A 20210-nucleotide genomic window follows, 5' to 3' on the forward strand; every position below is an offset into this window, starting at 1 on the left:
TGGCACATAGTAAGCGCTTAACAAATGCCATTAAAGAAAAAAAGCTAAAGCCACCCAGTTCTCCCAGCCACTTTCCCCGTTACCCCCTTACCAGCAACCCATCACAAAGCAGGCACTACGGGGCTCCCAGCAAGCCCCTCGAAGCTGATTTATTCTGCTTTTCATGGCTTGCTCACCTGCTTCCGGGTGGGTTGGACACCATGAAATCTGACAAACCTGCCTGGCTGGTTTGCCAAGTTGAGAGATGGGCTTGTTTTGCCGCTTTTTGCGGCTCCTTCCGTTCCCCCAGCCCGCTCCCCCATGTCTCTCAGTCCCCGGGGGTCCCGGTTCGGCCCATAAACGGAGTTTGTCCTGGCCAGCCAGCTTAAGCGCTTCGGGCTGGCTTTGGGTGGCACCCTGAATTTAGCTGTGACTCCCAAATGTGCCCCCACCAGCTGGATATGCCAACACCGGCTCTCCAGCTCCCTGACCAGAAGACTGAACCGGGGCACCACCCAAGTTGTTTCAGGGAAGTCGGAGTCCGAGAAGCAGCCTGACAAGGGGGCCGTGGCCAGTGGGAGGCCATCAATGAGGGCAGCCCCCTGCCACGGCCTGATGGGCCTCCCCGTAAACCCGCCTCTACTTAGGGCAGGGAAGAGCAGGGGCACGGCAGAGAGGACGGGGGGTTTTCATGGGGGGAAAAGGAGACTGGGAGTGGTTGGCTGAAGTGTGGGTGGGGACAAGGGGCATGGGATCTGGGCGGTCCAGGGAGGGAGGGACCTTGAGATTGAGTCACTGTGAAGGAATGTCAGATCGGGGCAGGGGAACAAATACAGACACTGTCCACCGTCCCCCCCACCCCCGCCAATGCTCTCAGGCTCTTAACTCACACTTATCCACAAGAAGCCCTGGCTAGGCTTCGCCAGGCCCACGTCCCCCACCCTTGCTGGCTTAATGTAATCAACACTCTGGGCGGCCCCGAGCCAAAGTGCCACCTCTGCCGAGAGCTTCTCAGAGGGTTCAGATCTGGCTCCCACCCTTCTCCAAAGGGCTACGGGACTACAGGGAAGCAGAACTAGGGGAGCTGAGCCCTGGGCTGAAAGGCAGGATTCCGGGACCCGGTGTCTTCATCAGACGCAGGCAGGGTGCCCTAACTCCCTCCCTCCCCACCATCCAGGACCTGGACAGGACACTGCTGCTAAGTGTTTTGAGATCACAGACCTCATTCTCCCCTCGAGTCTCCCCCCCCCGATTACGGCAGATGCGTGGTGAGGGGGCCTGGCCGGAGAGGGTGGACAGGGTGAAGTGAAATTCTTTGGGGAAGCAGATCGTCGGGCCAAATTAACATTATTCTCACCACTGTCTGTTGCACGGCAAACCATCTCCAATCCCCGTCCCCACTCCCTTCACTTCGGCCCGATTCTTTCATCGGGAGACTTTGCCCACTCACAAGGGGCAAACAGCCCAGAAAAATCCCTTCTTCCGCCCCAAAGCCCCTCACTGTCGATCACGAAAGCAATGAGGTTGTGACCTATTTGGGCCAAGGTCTTATTTAGGGTCCCCACCGTGCACTTTGCCACCTGGTGCCCCCGCCTGCCCAGCTAAGCCGGCAGGGAAGGAGGAGAGGAAGGAAGGTGAGGCGACGGGGAGATGGAGTCTCCAGCCCAAGCGCATCCCTTGTGTACCCCAGAGTGAAAGGGCTACAGAAGCCCCCCAAACAGCCAAGGCAGCGGCCCTGCCGGCTCTTCACAAGCTCTTCATCAGCCCCACACTGAGCCCTTTGGGAGTTTTCCCCAAGTCCACATTAACACTTCTCGGGTCGAGAGAGATAATAATAATAATAAGAAGAAGAATGGTATTTGTTAAGCGCTTACTAAGTGCTAGGCACTGTACTAAGCGCCGGGGTGGATACAAGCAGATTGAGACTGGGGCTTACAGTCTCAATCCCCATTTTACAGACGAGGGAACTGAGGCACAGAGAAGTAAAGTGACTTGCCCAAGGTCACAAAGCAGACGAGTGGTGGAGCTGGGATTAGAACCCACGACCTTCTGACTCCCGTGCTCTATCCGCTATGCCACGCTGCTTCAGATGTGACTCTGAGCTCCCCCGGCAGCAGCGGTCTCTGTATTGATCTAGGAGGGAGCGGTCGCGGCAGCGGGGCTCCCACAGTCCGAGTCGGGGTCCCGGGGATCTTCTCCCGGCCCGGGCGCCGACCCGGGTCCACGGCCGACACGGGGAGGTGGGCCTGGCGTGGGCTCTAGCCCCAGGCCCGGGGAGGCCGTGCGTCCCTCCGGGGTCTCCGAGTCCAGGACCACCTCCCAGGTCTTCAGCAGCTCCTCCTCCACGCGGGGCTTGGCCTCCCGGATGGCGTCCTGGACGCTGCGGAGATCCCACCGCGTCCTCGGGAGGGCGTCGTCCACGGTGAAGGCCCCGTCCCGGGTACGGCGTACCTGGGTGCACACGGCCGTCGACTTCAGCTCCAGCCCGATCTCGTGGACCACCCGGCGGAGCTGCTGTTGGGTCTCGTTCATGCACTGGATCTCTGTGAAGGCCGGGGCGGGGAGACGGAGAGGGCAGTCAGACAAGCTTGGGCTGAGCTCCCCAGGTGCCCGATGACCTCAGGTCCCTGTCCTCGAGAAGCTTACTGCGTAACAGGACAGGCCCGCCAGCCAGGAAATCAGCCTCAATCTGTATGGAGATAATTGGCTTCGGACAAGCGGCGTAGCCTTGTGGTTGGACCAGACAGAAGGACCTGGGTTCTAATCCCGGCTCCGCCACTTGTCTGCTGCGTGACCTGCCCACTTCTCTGAGCCTGTCCTGATTCCTGTCCTGTCCTCTGCCGATCGTATTTATTGAGCGCTTACTGTGGGTCCCCTGTGGGACAGGGCCTACGTCAAATCTGATTGTATGGACCCCAAGTGCTGAGTAATAATAATAATAATAATAATGGCATTTATTAAGCGCTTACTATGTGCAGAGCGCTGGTCTAAGCGCTGGGGGGATACAAGGTGATCAAGTTGTCCCTCGTGGGGCTCACAGTCTTAATCCCCGTTTGACAGATGAGGGAACTGAGGCTCAGAGAAGTTAACTGACCTGCCCAAGGTCACACAGCAGACATGTGGAGGAGTCGGGATTCGAACCCATGACCTCTGACTCCAAAGCCCTTGCTCTTTCCACTGCGCCACGCTGCTTCTCATACTGCACATAGCACACAGTGAGGGGTGGGTGAACAAATACAGGACTATTACTATGGAGTGCAGAGAATAATAAAGAGGCAATCTGGACCGGTCAGGAGGGAGGAGGTTGTTGGGTGGGGTGACGGTGTTGTTGAGTAAAGGGGGGTGGGTATGAGCAAACTCAAGTAGGGGGAAGCTAGAGGGAAGAAACCTGGCGAAGAAGGGGGAAAAATGGGAATGGGGGCCGGGGGAGGCACGTGGGCAAGGTGGTAAAGAGGAAGGAAGCGGAAAGCAAAGCAAGAAAGCGTGGAAGAGAACAGAGGGGCAGAGGGAGCCTGGGAAGAGGGGGATGGCAACTTCAGAGCCACCCTCTGAGCCTGGGAACAAGACTAAATATAAACTCCGCTTGTTGGGATTCGGCTTCAAAGAGAGACTTGGCAGGAGACATGAAAGCACTTGTTCTAGGAGCTCTTATCTGGCGCTGCCCTGGCGCGGAGCGGGTGAGGGCGGGTGAAGGGAACAGGCCAGCCTGGAGCCTTTGGGGCAGACCCAAAGGGGTACAGGCAGGCAGGGGGCCAAGGCTGCAGTGGTCGCATCGAGGGGCGCAAACACCAGGTGGACACGGACCTGGACACCAGGGTCACTTCTGCGGCTCGTCTTCCCTGCTCTCCTGCTGCCCCAGGCCTCTATTTTTTTTTCTTTTCTTTAATAGTGCTTGTTAAGTGCTGCTCTAGTGACGGGAAGATACAAAGTAATCGGGCTGGACACAGTCCATTTATTCAGTCGTATTTATTGAGCGCTTACTGTGGGCAAACCACTGTACTAAGTGCTTGGGAGAGTATGATATACCAACAGACACGTTCCCTGCCCACAACGATCTCACAGGCTAGAGACGAGCTCACAGCCTAGAGATAATGATTACGGTATTTGTTAAGCACTCACAGTACTAAGCGCTGGGGAGGAGAAGAGCAGATCGGGTTAGCCACAGTCCCTGTCCCACATGGGGTTTACAGTCTCAATGCCCACTTTATAGATGAGGTAACTGAGGCCCAGAGAAGTGAACTGACTTTCCCAATGTCATACAGCAGACGAGTGGCGGACTGCTTCCCCGTTCTGCCTGCCCACCGTCCGGCGTCCCCGCCCCCTTCCTCCTTCCCCCCACCAGCCCTACCTAACTGGAATTCAGGAGGTGAAAACTGGAGACATCGGATCCCCAAGATGAGCATCGGCGCCTTGTCCATGGGCCGGATCAGTCCCTTCACGGCCAACTCGTAGGCCTCTTGGGTCTTCAGATCCAGCCTGGAGTGCCTGCGCGGGGAGACGCAACCGAAGCAGGGGGCCGTGATGGCTTGACCCGACCCCCCTCATCCCAGGCTTCCCCTCCCTCCCTCCCTCTTGTCCGACGGACATCTGGAGCGTCGGCCTCCCAGCCCCGGGCAGAGACCTGGCCCCACGGAGAGCTGCTCCCCTTCCCCCGGAATATCAACCGGCGTGCTCTGAGGTTCGGGGGGCAGGAAGCGGGATGTGGGTTCTGTACCATGTGGGCTCTTAGTAAATATCCCCAGTCTTCCTCCACCGCCCTGCCCGCTCCAGTGCCCCGCGTACATCACCACTGCTTTCTGATGAGAGCCCTGGATGACTGCCAAGATGCGGTCCAGCTTCTCCTGAGTCACGTGATCTGCAGAAGGCATCAGAAGGTGCCTTCAGATTCGGCAACCCCAACCCCTGCTTCTCCACCCAGGCTGCCTCGGGACCCAGGCCCCACCCCCAGCCCGGAGCCGGCCGCTAAAGGTGAGGCCGGCCGCGGCTTCGCCGCCCGCCCGGGGCCTCCTTCCCCCTGGAAATGGGGTCCGGTCATGCTGGGATTCAGACAGTCTTCTTTCCGTGCAAGTCTGGAGGGGGGCAGGGTGTTGGACAGGATGACCTCTTGAGGCCTCTTCTAGGCTAGAGAGTCCGATGGGAGTTTAGGGAAGGGGGAAGAGCTCCGAGGGTCCCCAGAGCTGGGAAAGTCCTGCTGGCAGACTTCTCCGGGATTTGGGAGAGCTCAGCCTGGCAAACGGGGACGTTCTGGGTCAGGAGGTTAGAAACACGCCACTTGCCCTTCCTCCCCTCGCCCACTCCACCTCCACCCTGGTTTCTGGCCCCTCCCTCTACTCCCATCTGGGAATCTTACCATAGGTTGTCTTCTCCACCAGCTTGCCCAGGTCAGAAAAGTCATCTGTCGCCTTCCCCAGAAGGCCACGCACTGTGTAATCCTTAGAGAAGGAAGAGGGGAGGTATTACGGGGGGGCAGGTGGTGGTAATCCAGGGATGGGATTGGGTTAGTCCTCCTGGCAGTCTTGGAGGGAAGGTAAGAGATGGCCATTCCCCCCCTCACTCTTCCCAGGCACTCCTAACCCCCTGAGGCCCATCCAGAGAGGCTGGGACCTTTGACCCCTGAGGCTCCCCGCCGAGATCATCAGGCTGATCGGAAACCTTAGACTTTAGAGACCGAGGGTCCTTCTGACCCCCTGGATTTGTCTGTGGTGCCTGATCCTTCCTGACCGTCCTCTCCCTCGAGGCAGGGGCCCATCCGCCATCCACGCCCCTCCCCGCCGCCACTGACCAGTGAGCTCCTGAGCCTCTCTGCACCTCGGTTTCTCCTTTAGGGATCCTCTTCCTTCCCCGCTTTCCAACCCAGGGAAGCTGAGAGGGGACCCTGTCGGGGCTGTAACTGGAGCCCCCCGCCCCACAAGGTGCTTGGAAATCCTCCTTCCCAGCTGGTGAGGCCCCTCGTTTCCATGGCGCCACGCTGGCAGCTCTATCCCCAGGAGGGGAGCTGGGAGGGCGGGCAAGCGGCTGGCTGGCTACCTTGGTCAGGTGGGCGTGATACAAGTCCATGAGCAGTTTGTTCCCGTGTCCCACGCCGAACACTGAAATCAATCAATGGTATTTATTGAGCGCTTACTGGGTGCGAAGCACTGGACTAAGTGCTTGGGAAAGTATAACAGAATTGGGAGACATGATCCCTGCCCTCTGAGTGAGTGAGTGTGTGTGTATGCGTGTGTCCGTCCCCTTCCCTCCCCAGGCCTTTCTCCTGACTGCTCGGAGATTGGCCCGATTCTACCATGCTCCTGTCACCCTCTCGTGTCCCCTGCTTCTGGGCAGGACCCCAATACAGCTGGAGAGAAAACGGGGGAGAAACGAAGGCCATGTAAATGGAGAACCCCTGAAGTGCCCACCTATTGCTCTAAGAAGCCTTTCCTTTTTTTTTTTTTTTTAATGGTATTTGTTATGTGCTTGCTGTGGGCCAGACACTGGACCAAGCACTGGGGTAGATACGAGATAATCAGGTTGGACACGGTCCACATCCCACATGGGGCTCAGTCCTCATTTTACTTCTCTGTGCCTGATTTACCTCATCTGTAAAATGGGGGTTAAGGCTGTGAGCCCCATGTGGGACATGATCTGTGTTCTACTTAATCGTATCTAGTAAGCGCTCAATAAATACGATTGATGATCTACCCTGGGGCTTAGAACAGTGCCCAGCACACAGTAAGCACTTAACAAATACCACTAACACCGACGATTTTACAGACGAGGGAACTGAGGCAGAGAACCCAGGTTCTTCCGACTCCTAGGCCCGCTCTATCCACCAAGCCACACTGCTTTCCCTTTCTCCTGCCCGACACCGCCGTCTGACATGGCGCCCCTTCATCATCAATCGTATTTATTGAGCGCTTACTATGTGCAGAGCACTGTACTAAGCGCTTGGGAAGTACAAATTGGCAACATATAGAGACAGTCCCTACCCAACAGTGGGCTCACAGCCCCATCAGTGCTGCACTCGGACACTTCAGAGTGATGAGTACTCAGGACTCGAGTCCAACCCTCAGTTCTACCTCCAATCTCTATGTCTCTCTGTGTCTGTGGAAGAAGAAGGGGAGCGTGGCCCCAGCCTCACTGGGGAAGGAGATCCCGTCCACCGGGCCAAAACTAGCCTAGTTTGTAGAGAGTAAGCTCGTTGTGGGCAGGGCATACGTCTGTTGATTGTTATATTGTACTTTCCCAAGCACTTAGGTACAGGGCTCTGCACAAAGTAAGCGCTCACTAAATACGACTGACTGAGTGGCCCCAGGGAGGCAGGTACGAGACAAATTAAGGCGGAGGGGCAGCCGTGTCCCCCCGAGGAGCCGGGCGGAAGACCCGGCGGCCTGGGCGCGGCACTTACCGAGCACGCCAGAGGCCTGGATATCCAAGACGTGTCCCGTACCCATCTTCAGGCCAGTGAAGTTCGGCCCTCTCACTGCGAAGGAACAAACTGGTTGGGATCTGAGGTCCTGAACCAGCGGCTGAGATTCCACCTTCCCTGTGGCTCGTTATTGAGCCATCTCATATTGAGCCGCTCGTCTTGGCGGGGGCCTCTCCGTAATCCATTTGCCACGGGCCTGTGGCCGCTGCCCAGGGTGGTTCTGACCATCGTTTGGCTCCCGGTGGGTGGGATCAAAGGGAGCAGGGATTAGGGCGGGGGAAGGGTGTTTGAGTTGTTTTCTCTCCCAACCCAGAGGTCCAGGGACTCCGGTCCCAGCTCGGACCTCACGGGTTGAGGGACTTGGGTGGCGGGAGGGTGCGGGCCAAAGCCCCCGCAAAAAAGACTTCATTCATTCATCCATTCAATCGTATTTATTGAGCGCTTACTGCGTGCAGAACACTGTACTAAGCTCTTGGGAAGTCCAGGTCGGCAACATCTAGAGACGGTCCCTACCCAACAGCGGGCTCACAGTCTAGAAGGGGGAGACAGACAACAAAACAAAACATGTGGATGGTGTCAAGTTGTACAGTTATGGTTGTACTGTACTCTCATTCATTCATTCAATCATATTTATTGAGCGCTCCCTGTGTGCAGAACACTGTACTAAGCGCTTGGGAAGTCCAGGTTGGCAACATCTAGAGACGGTCCCTACCCAACAGCGGGCTCACAGTCTAGAAGGGGGAGACAGGCAACAAAACATGTGGATGGTGTCAAGTTGTACAGTTATGGTTGTACTGTACTCTCATTCATTCATTCAATCATATTTGAGCGCTCACTGTGTGCACAGCACTGTACTAAGCGCTTGGGAAGTCCAAGTTGGCAACATATACAGACGGTCCCTACCCAACAGCGGGCTCACAGCCTAGAAGGGGGAGACAGACAACAAAACAAAACATGTGGACGGGTGTCAAGTTGTACAGTTATGGTTGTACTGTACTCTCATTCATTCATTCATATTTATTGAGCGCTCACTGTGTGCAGAGCACTGTACTAAGCGCTTGGGAAGTCCAAGTCGGCAACATCTAGAGACGGTCCCTACCCAACAACAGTGGGCTCACTTCACTCCTCTGGGCCTCAGTTCCCTCATCTGCAAAATGGGGATGAAGACTGCGAGCCCCACGTGGGACCACCTGATCACCTCGTATCCCCCCCCAGCGTTTACAGCAGTGCTTCGCACATAGTAAGCGCCTAATAAATACCATTATTATTATTTCCACTGCTATGATTACGAGAATTACGCCGTGCTGCCTCCTGGGCCCTCGGCAGGCAGATACCTCCCTCCCAGAGGCCCAGCTCCTTGCCCCTGGGGACAACCCACGGTCCCTCCCCGGAGTGATGGTTGTGATGTCCTCTCCCCGGCCCCACCACCCCTCAAAGGCCCGCTCCCTCCCGCCGCCCGAGCGCTTACCAAGGGGATGATTGGCGAGAACGGGCATGCTGGTGGCTGTGAGGGTCACCTCCTTCTTCTCCTCACCACCTTCCTTGGGGCCCAGCAGGAAGCGGACCTGTTGGAGCGGCGCTGGCCTCTTCAGGGCGTTGAGTCCTGACGGGGACGGCAGAGGAGCCAGTCGTATTTATTGAGCGCTTACTGTGTGCAGTGCACTGTACTAAGCGCTTGGCAAGTACAATTCAGCGACAGAGACAACCCCTACCCACTCTCCCCGTCTGCGATGGCGGCAGAGGCACCACGTAGTCCTGAGAATCAGCGAGGCTTAGTGGCTAGAGCACCGGCCCGGGAGTCGGAAGGACCTGGGTTCTAATCCTGGCTCCGCCACTCGTCCGCTGTGTGACCTTGGGGAAGTCACTCGACTTCTCTGGGTCTCAGTAACCTCATCTGTAAAATAGGGTTTAAGAGTGTGAGCCCCACGTGGGGCAGGAACCTGATTAACTTGCATCTACCCTGTGCTTAGAACAGTGCTTGGCTCAGAGTGAGCACTTAACAAATACCATAATTATTATAGTTCTGCTGGTGCCCAGCGCTTCCCAAACTGTGCCCGAAGGGGAGGATCACTCCATTCATTCATTCATATTTATTGAGCGCTTACTGTGTGCAGGGCACTGTACTAAGCGCTTGGGAAGTACAAGTTGGCAAGATGAGGGTCCAGGGTAAAGGCAGCTGGAAAGCTGAGGCCGGGGAGCCTTCGTGGGGAAGGGAGTCAGGGGAGGGGAGAATGGAGAGTCCCTCTGGCAGACCCCTGTATGAGGGGTTGGCAGGTGTCACAGAGGACAAATCTCCCCCGGCACTTAGAACAGTGCCTGGCATAGTAAGCGCTTAAAAAATACCGTTTAAAAAAAATGGCATTGCCCCTGACCTGGAGAAGTTGACAGTCCAAAATCAATCAATCAATCAATCAATCGTATTTATTGAGCGCTTACTGTGTGCAGAGCACTGTACTAAGCGCTTGGGAAGTACAAGTTGGCAACATCTAGAGACGGTCCCTACCCAACAGTGGGCTCACAGTCTAAAAAGAGAGTTTAACAGTCCCAAACACACCAACTGATTTAAATTGCATGTGACAGAGGCATAAAGTTGTTCAAAACTGTGCCTTGCTTTCGTCTTTCTCACTCTTGACCCCTTCCCTGCCCAACCCCTCTCTCCTGCCTGTAATAATGATAATGATGGCATTTATTAAGCACTTACTATGTGCAAAGCACTGTTCTAAGCGCTGGGGAGTTTACAAGATGATCAGGTTGTCCCATGGGGGGCTCACAATCTTAATCCCCATTTTGCAGAGGAGGGAACTGAGGCACAGAGAAGTTAAGTGACTTGCCCAAAGTCACACAGCTGACAATTGGTAGAGCCGGAATTCGAACCCATGAACTCTGACTCCAAAGCCCGGGCTCTTTCCATTGAGCTACGCTGCTTCCCCAATTCCTGTAATTCCCACCCTGTTAATATCCAAGAGACCCTCATCCTCCCCCTCTTCAAAACCCTCCTAAAATTACATCCTTTCCAGGAAGCCTTCCCTAACTTACCTCTGAGCTCCCTACTCTATCCCCGGTCCCAATGTGTCATCTTAGGCTTACAAGTCTGCATCCCCTAAATAATAATAATAACAATGATAATATTTATTAAGCGCTTACTATATGCAAAGCACTGTTCTAAGCGCTGGGGAGGTTACAAGGTGATCAGGTTGTCCCACGGGGGGCTCACAGTCAATCCCCATTTTACAGATGAGGGAACTGAGGCCCAGAGAAGTGAAGTGACTTGCCCAAAGTCACACAGCTGGCAACTGGCGGAGTTGGGATTTGAACCCATGACCTCCGACTCCAAAACCCGGGCTCTTTCCACTGAGCCACGCTGCTTCTCTGCGAGGCATTCGCTTCCACTTCCACAACACTTATATACCCGCTGTTGGGTAGGGACTGTCTCTAATGTGTTGCCGACTTGTACTTCCCAAGCGCTTAGTACAGTGCTCTGCACACAGTAAGCGCTCAATAAATACGATTGATTGATTGATTACAGAACCTATGCTTGGTAGCCCCCCCAAACCTAATTTATTTTAGCGTCCACCTCCCTGCTAGACTGAAAACTCCTTGGGGGCAGGGATCCTGTTTACTTCCTCTGTTGTACTCTCCCAAACGCTTAGTACAGAGCTCTAGACCGTAAACTCCAGTTAGCGGTCAGCTCATCGTGGGCGGGGAACATATCTACCACCTCTGTCGTACTGCACTCTCCCAAGCGCTTAATACAGTGCTCTGCACATGGGAAGTGCTCAATAAATACCACTGATTGACTGATTTGCACACAATAAGTATTCAATAAATACAGCTGTTTAACTGACCAAGTATATGAAGCCCCAAGCCCCTACAGAGAACAGACTAAGCGCTGGGGTGGATACAAGCAAATCAGGTTGGACCCAGTCCCTGTCCCGCATCGGGCTCACGGTCTGAATCCCCATTTCACAGATGAGGTCACTGAGGCCCAGAGAAGTGAAGTGACTTGCCCGGGGTCACGCAGAAGAGAAGTGGCAGGGCCGGGATTAGAACCCATGGCCAGAGAAGCAGCGTGGCTCAGTGAAAGAGCCCGGGCTTGGGAGTCAGAGATCATGGGTTCTAATCCCGGTTCTGCTACTTGTCAGCTGGGTGACTTGCCCAAAGTGCGGGCAAGTCACTTCACTTCTCTGGGCCTCAGTTCCCTCATCTGTAAAATGGGGATTACGACTGTGAGCCCCACGTGGGACAACCTGGTCACCTCGTATCCCCCCCAGCAGTTAGAACAGTGCTTTGCACACTGTAAGCGTTTAACAAATACCATCATTATTATTAAAATGGGAATTAAGACTGTGAACCCCACGTGGGGCAATGTGATCACCTGGTATCCCCCCCAGGCGCTTAGAACAGTGCTTCGCACATAGTAAGCGCTAACAAATACCATAATTATTATTATTATTAAAATGGGGGTGAAGACTGTGAGCTCCACGTGGGGCAACCTGATCACCTCGTATCCACTCCAGCAGTCAGAATAGTGCTTTGCACATAATAAGCGCTTAACAAATACCATTATCATTATTATTATTATTATTAAAATGGGGATGAAGCGTGTGAGTCCTACGTGGGGCAACCTGATTACCTCATATCCACCCCAGCAGTTAGAACAGTGCTTTGCATATAGTAAGCACTTAACAAATACCATTATTATTATTATTATTATTATTATTATTAAAATGGGGATGGAGAGTGTGAGCCCTACGTGGGGCAACCTGATCACCTTGTATCCCCCCAGCGCTTAGAACAGTGCTTCACACATAACGCTTAACAAATGCCATCAGTATTATTATTTATCAGTATTAAAATGGGGATTAAGACTGTGAGCCCCACGTGGCCACCTGATGACCTTGTATCCCCCCCAGCGCTTAGAACAGTGCTTCGCACATAGTAAGCACTTAACTACCATCAGTATTATTATTTATTATCATTAAAATGGGGGTGAAGAGTATGAGCCCCATGTGGGGCAACCTGATCACCTCGTATCCCCCCCAGCACTTAGAACAGTGCTTCGCACATAGTAAGCGCTTAACAACTACCATCAGTATTATTATTATCTGACTCCCAGGCGTTGTTCTACCTCCTCTGTGAAATGGGCATTAGGGCTGTGAGCCCTATCCGGGGCAGGGACTGTGTCCAACCCAATTTGCCCGTATCCACCGCAGCGTTCAGTACAGTGCCGGGCCCATGGTAAGCGTCTAACAGATAATAATATTGGTATTTGTTAAGCGCTTACTGTGTGGCAAGCACTGTTCTAAGTGCTGGGGGGGATACAAGGTAATCAACACTGTCCCCCGTGGGGCTCACAGTCTTCATCCCCATTTTCCAGATGAGGGAACTGAGGCCCAGAGAAGTGAAGTGACTTGCCCAAAGTCACACAGCTGCCAAGTGGCGGAGCCGGGATTTGAACCCATGACCTCTGAATCCATTCATTCATTCAATCGTATTTATTGAGTGCTTACTGTGTGCAGAGCACTATACTAAGCGCTTGGGAAGTCCAAGTTGGCAACATATAGAGACGGTCCCTACCCAACAGCGGGCTCACTGTCTAGAAGGGGGAGACAGACAACAAAACAAAACAGATTAACAAAATATAATAGAATATGTACAACAAATAAATAGAGTAATAAATCCGTACAAACATATATACATATATACAGGTGCTGTGGGGAGGGGAAGGAGGTAACGCGGGGGGGATAGGGAGGGGGAGGAATGAAAGCCCGGGCTTTTTCATTCAATCGTATTTATTGAGCGCTTACTGCATGCACAGCACTGTACTAAGCGCTTGGGAAGTACAAGTCGGCAACATATTGGAAGCAGCGTGGCTCAGTGGAAAGAGCCCGGGCTTTGGAGTCAAGAGGTCATGGGTTCAAATCCCGGCTCCGCGACTTGTCAGCTGTGGGACTTTGGGCAAGTCACTTCACTTCTCTGGGCCTCAGTTCCCTCATCTGTAAAATGGGGATGAAGGCTGCGAGCCCCTCGTGGGACAACCTGATCACCTTGTAATCCCCAGCGCTTAGAACAGTGCTTTGCACATAGTATGCGCTTAACAAATGCCATTATTATTATTATTATTATATAGAGACGGTCCCTACCCAACAGCGGGCTCACAGTCTAGAAGGGGGAGACAGACAACAAAACAAAACATGTGGACGGGTGTCAAGTTGTACAGTTATGGTTGTATTGTACTCTCACTCATTCATTCATTCAATCGTATTTATTGAGCGCTCACTGTGTGCAGAGCACTGTCCTAAGCGCTCGGGAAGTCCGAGTTGGCAACACAGAGAGATGGTCCCTACCCAACAGCGGGCTCACTTCACTCCTCTGGGCCTCAGTTCCCTCATCCGTAAAATGGGGGTGAAGACTGCGAGCCCCACGTGGGACCACCTGATCACCTCGTATCCTCCCCAGCGTTTGGAACAGTGCTTCGCACATAGTAAGCGCCTAGTAAATACCATTATTATAACAGTGCTTCGCACATAGTAAGCACCTAATAAATGCCATTATTGTTAGAACAGTGCTTCGCACAAAGTAAGCGCCTAATAAATGCCATGATTGTTAGAACAGTGCTTCGCACATAGTAAGCGCCTAATAAATACCATTACTGTTAGAACAGTGCTTCGCACATAGTAAGTGCCTAATAAATGCCATGATTGTTAGAACAGTGCTTCGCACATAATAAGCGCCTAATAAATACCATTATTATTAGAACAGTGCTTCGCACATAGTAAGCGCCTAATAAATACCATTATTGTTAGAACAGTGCTTCGCATATAGTAAGCGCCTAATAAATGCCATTATTGTTAGAACAGTGCTTCGCACATAGTAAGCGCCTAATAAATGCCATTATTGTTAGAACAGTGCTTCGCATATAGTAAGCGCCTAATAAATGCCATTATTGTTAGAACAGTGCTTCGCACATAGTAAGCGCCTAGTAAATGCCATTACTGTTAGAACAGTGCTTCGCACATAGTAAGCGCCTAATAAATGCCATTATTGTTAGAACAGTGCTTCGCACATAGTAAGCACCTAATAAATGCCACTATTGTTAGAACAGTGCTTCGCACATAGTAAGCACCTAATAAATGCCATTATTGTTAGAACAGTGCTTCGCACATAGTAAGCGCCTAATAAATGCCATTATTGTTAGAACAGTGCTTCGCACATAGTAAGCGCCTAGTAAATGCCATTACTGTTAGAACAGTGCTTCGCACATAGTAAGCGCCTAATAAATGCCATGATTGTTAGAACAGTGCTTCGCACATAGTAAGCGCCTAATAAATGCCATTATTGTTAGAACAGTGCTTCGCACATAGTAAGCGCCTAGTAAATGCCATTACTGTTAGAACAGTGCTTCGCACATAGTAAGCGCCTAATAAATGCCATTATTGTTAGAACAGTGCTTCGCACATAGTAAGCGCCTAATAAATGCCACTATTGTTAGAACAGTGCTTCGCACATAGTAAGCACCTAATAAATGCCATTATTGTTAGAACAGTGCTTCGCACATAGTAAGCGCCTAATAAATGCCATTATTGTTAGAACAGTGCTTCGCACATAGTAAGCACCTAATAAATGCCACTATTGTTAGAACAGTGCTTCGCATATAGTAAGCGCCTAATAAATGCCACTATTGTTAGAACAGTGCTTCGCACATAGTAAGCGCCTAATAAATGCCATTATTGTTAGAACAGTGCTTCGCACATAGTAAGCGCCTAATAAATACCATTATTGTTAGAACAGTACTTCGCACATAGTAAGCGCCTAATAAATGCCATTATTGTTAGAACAGTGCTTCGCACATAGTAAGCGCCTAATAAATGCCATTATTGTTAGAACAGTGCTTCGCACATAGTAAGCGCCTAATAAATGCCATTATTGTTAGAACAGTGCTTCGCACATAGTAAGCGCCTAGTAAATGCCATTACTGTTAGAACAGTGCTTCGCACATAGTAAGCGCCTAATAAATACCATTATTATTAGAACAGTGCTCCGCATATAGTAAGCGCCTAATAAATACCATTATTGTTAGAACAGTGCCTCGCACATAGTAAGCGCCTAATAAATGCCATTATTGTTAGAACAGTGCCTCGCACATAGTAAGCGCCTAATAAATGCCATTATTGTTAGAACAGTGCTTCGCACATAGTAAGCGCCTAATAAATGCCATTATTGTTAGAACAGTGCTTCGCACATAGTAAGCGCCTAATAAATGCCATTATTGTTAGAACAGTGCTTCGCACATAGTAAGCGCCTAATACCATTATTGTTAGAACAGTGCTTCGCATATAGTAAGCGCCTAATAAATACCATTATTGTTAGAACAGTGCTTCGCACATAGTAAGCGCCTAATAAATACCATTATTGTTAGAACAGTGCTTCGCACATAGTAAGCGCCTAATAAATACATTATTGTTAGAACAGTGCTTCGCACATAGTAAGCGCCTAATAAATGCCATTATTATTAGAACAGTGCTTCGCACACAGTAAGCGCCTAATAAATACCATTATTGTTAGAACAGTGCTTCGCATATAGTAAGCGCCTAATAAATGCCATTATTGTTAGAACAGTGCTTCGCACATAGTAAGCGCCTAATAAATACCATTATTGTTAGAACAGTGCTTCGCACATAGTAAGCGCCTAATAAATGCCATTATTGTTAGAACAGTGCTTCGCACATAGTAAGCGCCTAATAAATGCCATGATTATTATTTGCAGTGCCATGATTCTGGTGAATTATGCCGTGCCGCCTCGGGGTGGGGAAGCGAGAGGCAGAGAGGTCGCTCACCCTGCAGGAGCTTCATTTCCAGCGTGTCCCGGACGGCCTTCCAGTGCTTCCCGGGGGGCTTATAGACGGCAAAAAGCCCGTGGAGCCTCGCCAGGCCGGCGGACGCCATGACGCCCAGGCCGGAAGTGACGCAGGACCGGAAGTGACGACAGACGCGGAAGTGGCGCCCGGCGAACGCGGCCCCCCAGCGCCGCCGCGCCGGAAGTGGGTCCCCCCTTCCGGCCGGGAACACGCACCCGGAGGGAAACAGGGCCGGGGGCCGATCAGTCATTCAATCATAGTTATAGAGCGCTTACTGCGTGCAGGGCACTGTACTAAGCGCTTGGGAAGTACCAGTTGGCCGCATTTACTATTTATTTTGTTAATGATGTGCATCTAGCTTTACCGCCATTTAGTCCATTAAATATGTCCAAGTAAAATTCATTCAGTCGTATTTATAAAGCGCTTAATGTGTGCAGAGCCCTGTACTAAGCGCTTGGGAAGTACAAGTTGGCCGCATTTGCTATTTATTTTGTTAATGATGTGCGTCTAGCTTTACTGCCATTTATTCCATTAAATATGTCCAAGTAAAATTCATTCAGTCGTATTTATAAAGCGCTTAATGCGTGCAGAGCACTGTACTAAGCGCTTGGGAAGTACAAGTTGGCCGCATTTGCTATTTATTTTGTTAATGATGTGCATCTAGCTTTACCGCCATTTAGTCCATTAAATATGTCCAAGTAAAATTCATTCAGTCGTATTTATAAAGCGCTTAATGTGTGCAGAGCACTGTACTAAGCGCTTGGGAAGTACAAGTTGGCCGCATTTGCTATTTATTTTGTTAATGATGTGCATCTAGCTTTACCGCCATTTAGTCCATTAAATATGTCCAAGTAAAATTCATTCAGTCGTATTTATAAAGCGCTTAATGTGTGCAGAGCACTGTACTAAGCGCTTGGGAAGTACAAGTTGGCCGCATTTGCTATTTATTTTGTTAATGATGTGCATCTAGCTTTACCGCCATTTAGTCCATTAAATATGTCCAAGTAAAATTCATTCAGTCGTATTTATAAAGCGCCTAATACGTGCAGGGCCCGGTATTAAGCGCTTGGGAAGTACCAGTTGGCCACATTTACTATTCTATTTATTTTGTTAATGATGTGCATCTAGCTTTACTGCCATTTATTCCATTAAATATGTCCAAGTGAAATTCATTCAGTCGTATTTATAAAGCGCTTACTGCGTGCAGAGCACTGTACTAAGCGCTTGGGAAGTGCAAGTTGTCCGCATTTGCTATTTATTTTGGTAATGATGTGCATCTAGCTTTACTGCCATTTATTCCATTAAATATGTACAAGTAAAATTCATTCAGTCGTATTTATAGAGCGCTTACTGTGTGCAGAGCACTGTACTAAGCGCTTGGGAAGTACAAGTTGGCCACATTTACTATTTATTTTGTTAATGATGTGCGTCTAGCTTTACTGCCATTTATTCCATTAAATATGTTCAAGTAAAATTCATTCATTCAATCGTATTTATTGAGCGCTTACTGTGTGCAGAGCACTGCACTAAGCGCTTGGGAAGGGCAAGTTGTTCATATTTACTATTCTATTTATTTTGTTAATGATGTGCATCTAGCTTAACTGCCATTTATTCCATTAAATATGTACAAGTAAAATTCATTCATTCAATCGTATTTATTGAGCGCTTCCAGTGTGCAGAGCACTGTACTAAGCACTTGGGAAGGGCAAGTTGGCAACATATAGAGTGGGTCCCTACCCAACAGTGGGCTCACAGTTTAGAAGGGGGAGACAGAGAACTAAACCAAACATATTAACAAAATAAAAGAAGTAGAATAAATATGTACAAGGAAAAATAAAAATAAAATAAATAAATAAAATAAAAATAAAATAGAGTAATAAATCCGTACAAACATGTAAATCTGGCCGCAGGAGGGCGCCGCTGATTCATTCATTCATTAATTCATTCATTATTATTAATAATAATGATGGTATTTGTTAAGTGCTTACTATGTGCAAAGCACTGTTCTAAACGCTGGGGAGGTTACACGGTGATCAGGTTGTCCCACGGGGGGCTCGCAGTTTTAATTCCCATTTTACAGGTGAGGGAACTGAGGCCCAGAGAAGCTAATAATAATAATAATAATGGCATTTATTAAGCGCTTACTATGTGCAAAGCACTGTTCTAAGCGCTGGGGAGGTTACAAGGTCATCAAGTTGTCCCACGTGGGGCTCAGTCTTAATCCCCATTTTACAGATGAGGGAACTGAGGCCCAGAGAAGTGAAGTGACGTGCCCAAAGTCACACAGCTGACAATTGGCGGAGTCGGGATTTAAACCCACGACCTCTGACTCCAAAGCCCAGAAGCATAAATTATTATGATTTTAAATCATACATTTAAACCTTTTAATTATATTATGATTATAATCATAAAATAATTATAAAGTATTAATATTATTGATCGGGCTGTCCCTCGTGGGGCTCATAGTCTTCATCCCCATTTTACAGGTGTGATAATAATAATAATGGTATTTGTGAAGCGCTTACTATGTGCCAAGCACTGTTCTAAGCGCTGGGGGGATACAAGGTGATCAGGTTGTCCCACGTGGGCTCACAGTCTTCATCCCCATTTTACAGATGAAATGATAATAATAATGATGGTATTTGTTAAGCGTCTACTATGTGCAAAGCACTGTTCTAAGCGCTGGGGGGATTCAAGGTGAACGGGTGGTCCCGCGTGGGGCTCACAGTCCTCGTTCCCATTTTACAGATGTGATAATAATAATAATGGTATTTGTTAAGCGCTTACTATCAATCAGTCAATCAATCAATCAATCAATCGTATTTATTGAGCACTTACTGTGTGCCGAGCATTGTACTAAGCGCTTGGGAAGTCCAAGTTGGCAACATATAGAGACGGTCCCCACCCAACAGTGGGCTCACAGTCTAGAAGGGGAAGACAGAGAACAAAACCAAACATATTAACAAAATGAAATAAATAGAATAGATATGTACAAGTAAAATAAATAGAGTAATAAATATGTACAAACATATATACATATATACAGGTGATCAGGTTGTTCCTCGTGGGGCTCACAGTCTTCATCTCCATTTTACAGATGAGGTAATTGAGGCCCAGAGAATAATAATAATAATAATAATAATAATAATAATGGTATTTGTTAAGCGCTTCCTATGTGCCAAGCACTGTTCTAACCGCTGGGGGTTATTTAATTATTAATCAATAATTCATTAATCGAATAATACATCAATGTATTTTATTTATTTATTAATTCAACGATATGCTATTTTATTTAATCGCAATAATTATTATGATTATAATCATAAAATAATTATAAATTATTAGTATTATTAATCAGGTTGTCCCTCGTGGGGCTCACAGTCTTCACCCCCATTTTGCAGATGAGGTCACTGAGGCCCAGAGAAGTGAAGTGACTTGGCCCGAGTCATCCAGGTGCTAAGAGAAGCAGCGTGGCTCCGTGGAAAGAGCCCGGGCTTTGGAGTCAGAGGTCGTGGGTTCAAATCTTGCCTCCACCAGTTGTCAGCTGTGTGACTTTGGGCCAGTCACTTCACTTCTCTGGGCCTCAGTTCCCTCATCTGTAAAATGGGGATGAAGACTGTGAGCTCCCCGGGGGACAACCTGATCTCCTTGTAACCTCCCCAGCGCTTAGAACAGCGCTTTGCACATAGTAAGCGCTTAACAAATCCCATCATTATTATTATTACTAAGTCACTTGACTTCTCAGGGCCTCAGTTCCCTCTTCTGTCAAATGGGGATGAGCATTTGGACAACCTGATCACCTTGTAACCTCCCCAGCGCTTACAACAGTGCTTTGCACATAGTAAGCGCTTAATAAATGCCATTGTTATTATTATTATTATTACTGTTCTATTTATTTTGTTAACTGTTTTGTTTTGTTGTCTGTCTCCCCCCTCTAGACTGTGAGCCCGCTGTTGGGTAGGGAC

The 20210-nt window shown here is 49.8% G+C and overlaps 1 protein-coding gene across 2 annotated transcripts; it reads right to left on the reverse strand.

The window, feature by feature from the left end:
• Positions 1–1994: 1994 nt before the first annotated feature.
• TRUB2 (TruB pseudouridine synthase family member 2) lies at positions 1995–16459 on the reverse strand. 2 transcript variants are annotated; one of them, XM_038745284.1, is made up of 8 exons: positions 16225–16458; positions 8856–8990; positions 7367–7441; positions 6007–6068; positions 5330–5411; positions 4762–4834; positions 4328–4464; positions 1995–2522 (listed from the first exon to the last, which is right to left on the reverse strand). In XM_038745284.1, exons 1-8 carry the CDS (start codon positions 16331–16333, stop codon positions 2113–2115), a joined length of 1083 nt encoding a protein of 360 aa, XP_038601212.1. In that variant the 5' UTR covers positions 16334–16458; the 3' UTR covers positions 1995–2112. The 2 variants fall into 2 exon arrangements, with proteins under 2 accessions (XP_038601212.1, XP_038601213.1); XM_038745285.1 differs by lacking the exon at positions 7367–7441 and having other exon boundaries at positions 16225–16459.
• Between the last annotated feature and the right edge of the window lie 3751 nt (positions 16460–20210).

Source organism: Tachyglossus aculeatus, chromosome 4 (genome assembly GCF_015852505.1).
Source record: "Tachyglossus aculeatus isolate mTacAcu1 chromosome 4, mTacAcu1.pri, whole genome shotgun sequence".
In the NCBI taxonomy this organism is placed as follows: domain Eukaryota; kingdom Metazoa; phylum Chordata; class Mammalia; order Monotremata; family Tachyglossidae; genus Tachyglossus; species Tachyglossus aculeatus.

Excerpts from the sequence above, each read along its gene's own strand:
- TRUB2 (XM_038745284.1), bottom strand. The coding sequence starts at position 16,333 with ATGGCGTCCGCCGGCCTGGCGAGGCTCCACGGGCTTTTTGCCGTCTAT. Across the intron at positions 6,069-7,366 it reads CCAGGCCTCTGGCGTGCTCG|TGTTCGGCGTGGGACACGGG; the intron begins GTAAGTGCCGCG and ends GATTGATTTCAG. Across the intron at positions 5,412-6,006 it reads ATCACGCCCACCTGACCAAG|GATTACACAGTGCGTGGCCT; the intron begins GTAGCCAGCCAG and ends TCCTTCTCTAAG.